Source organism: Bufo bufo, chromosome 4 (genome assembly GCF_905171765.1).
Source record: "Bufo bufo chromosome 4, aBufBuf1.1, whole genome shotgun sequence".
Classification (NCBI taxonomy): Eukaryota; Metazoa; Chordata; class Amphibia; order Anura; family Bufonidae; genus Bufo; species Bufo bufo.
This window is the reverse complement of record NC_053392.1, coordinates 632,981,610-632,983,342: the sequence shown is the minus strand read 5'-3', so window position 1 is coordinate 632,983,342 and position 1,733 is coordinate 632,981,610. Positions and strand designations below refer to the sequence as shown.

General features: G+C 60.2%; 1 protein-coding gene across 1 annotated transcript; it reads left to right on the top strand.

Moving 5' to 3' along the window:
• The first annotated feature begins 221 nt into the window (after positions 1-221).
• LOC120997575 (histone H2B 1.1) lies at positions 222-659 on the top strand. The gene has a single exon (XM_040427666.1). It carries the CDS (start codon positions 279-281, stop codon positions 657-659), a length of 381 nt encoding a protein of 126 aa, XP_040283600.1. The 5' UTR covers positions 222-278.
• The last annotated feature ends 1,074 nt before the right edge of the window (positions 660-1,733 follow it).

The window sequence follows — 1,733 nt, the reverse complement described above, 5'->3', positions numbered from 1 at the left end:
TCTTGCTGCTCCGCCCCCCAGCTCTGCTGGATGGATGTATGCCACGCCCCTCCTGTTGCTCCGCCCCCGGCTCAGCTAGATGGATGGAAGCTGCCAATCGGGAGAAGTGGAGACACCAATGACCCGCGTCCGGAGCGGCTTCTGGCGCTTCCTTAGGTCACATGACTTGCTCTTCCAATAGGAGGGCAGCAGTCAGCAGTAGCTCATTTGCATGGCCCGTGTATAAATACCGCTGCGGTGGCAGGAGGAGAACAGACGAGATTTTGTCCTCAGTCAGAATGCCCGAGCCAGCCAAGTCCGCCCCAGCGCCCAAGAAGGGCTCCAAGAAAGCCGTCACCAAGGTCCAGAAGAAGGACGGCAAGAAGCGGAGGAAGAGCAGGAAGGAGAGCTATGCCATCTACGTCTACAAGGTGCTGAAGCAGGTCCACCCCGACACCGGCATCTCCTCCAAGGCCATGGGCATCATGAACTCCTTCGTCAACGACATCTTCGAGCGCATCGCAGGGGAAGCCTCCCGCCTGGCTCACTACAACAAGCGCTCCACCATCACCTCCCGGGAGATCCAGACCGCCGTGCGCCTGCTGCTGCCCGGAGAGCTGGCCAAGCACGCCGTCTCCGAGGGCACCAAGGCCGTCACCAAGTACACCAGCGCCAAGTGAGCCCCGCTCTCCGGACCCAAAGGCTCTTCTCAGAGCCCCCACCCTGTCTCCAGCGGAGCTGCTCCCGGGTCTCCCCGTTGTTCTCACAGTGGCTGCGGTTTTCCTCCCTGTCAGCTAGATGAGATGCGGTAACGCTATCGGAAGTTACAATACAAGCTCCCCTCATCCTCCTCCTCCATGCCCGATCACTACTCCCATCATCCTCCTCCTCCATGCCCGATCACTACTCCCCTCATCCTCCTCCTCCATGCCCGATCACTACTCCCATCATCCTCCTCCTCCATGCCCGATCACTACTCCCCTCATCCTCCTCCATGTCCGATCACTACTCCCATCATCCTCCTCCATGCCCGATCACTACTCCCATCATCCTCCTCCTCCATGCCCGATCACTACTCCCATCATCCTCCTCCTCCATGCCCGATCACTACTCCCATCATCCTCCTCCTCCATGCCCGATCACTACTCCCCTCATCCTCCTCCTCCATGTCCGATCACTACTCCCCTCATCCTCCTCCATGCCCGATCACTACTCCCATCATCATCCTCCTCAGTGTGGCGCTCCCTGGGGAGAGGCTGTGCGGCCGCTCAGTGCAGGACAGGAGGACGAGGCTCCTACGGGCACATAACGGCTGCGGGGTCCAGAGCTCTGCTATTGGCTGGGAGAGCTCAGCATCTCGTCGCTCATTTGAATTTCCCGCCTATAGTTGAGCTGCTGATTTACAGGAGGAGCCGGTCATGTGACCTGTACCGGCGCCGCTCATTGGCGGGACGGATTAACCCCTCAGTCTCCGAGCACAGCTCGTCTCGTAGCTGCGGGGGAGAACACCCGGGGCTCGGGATTTACAGATTATTGGGGGGTTTCTGTAATGTAGACCTCCGGCTGTACTGAGCACAGGGCGCCGCTGATCTCCTGATGGGCGGGCGGTGTTAACCCCTCAGTGGAATTGTAGCTCCTCCCCGGGAAGATGTGGGCGGCTCTGAGAAGAGCCTTTGTGCTGTGAGGACGGAGGCGGCGGCGGCAGCATTAACCCCCGAAGCCGTAGAGAGTGCGGCCCTGGCGCTTGAGCGCGT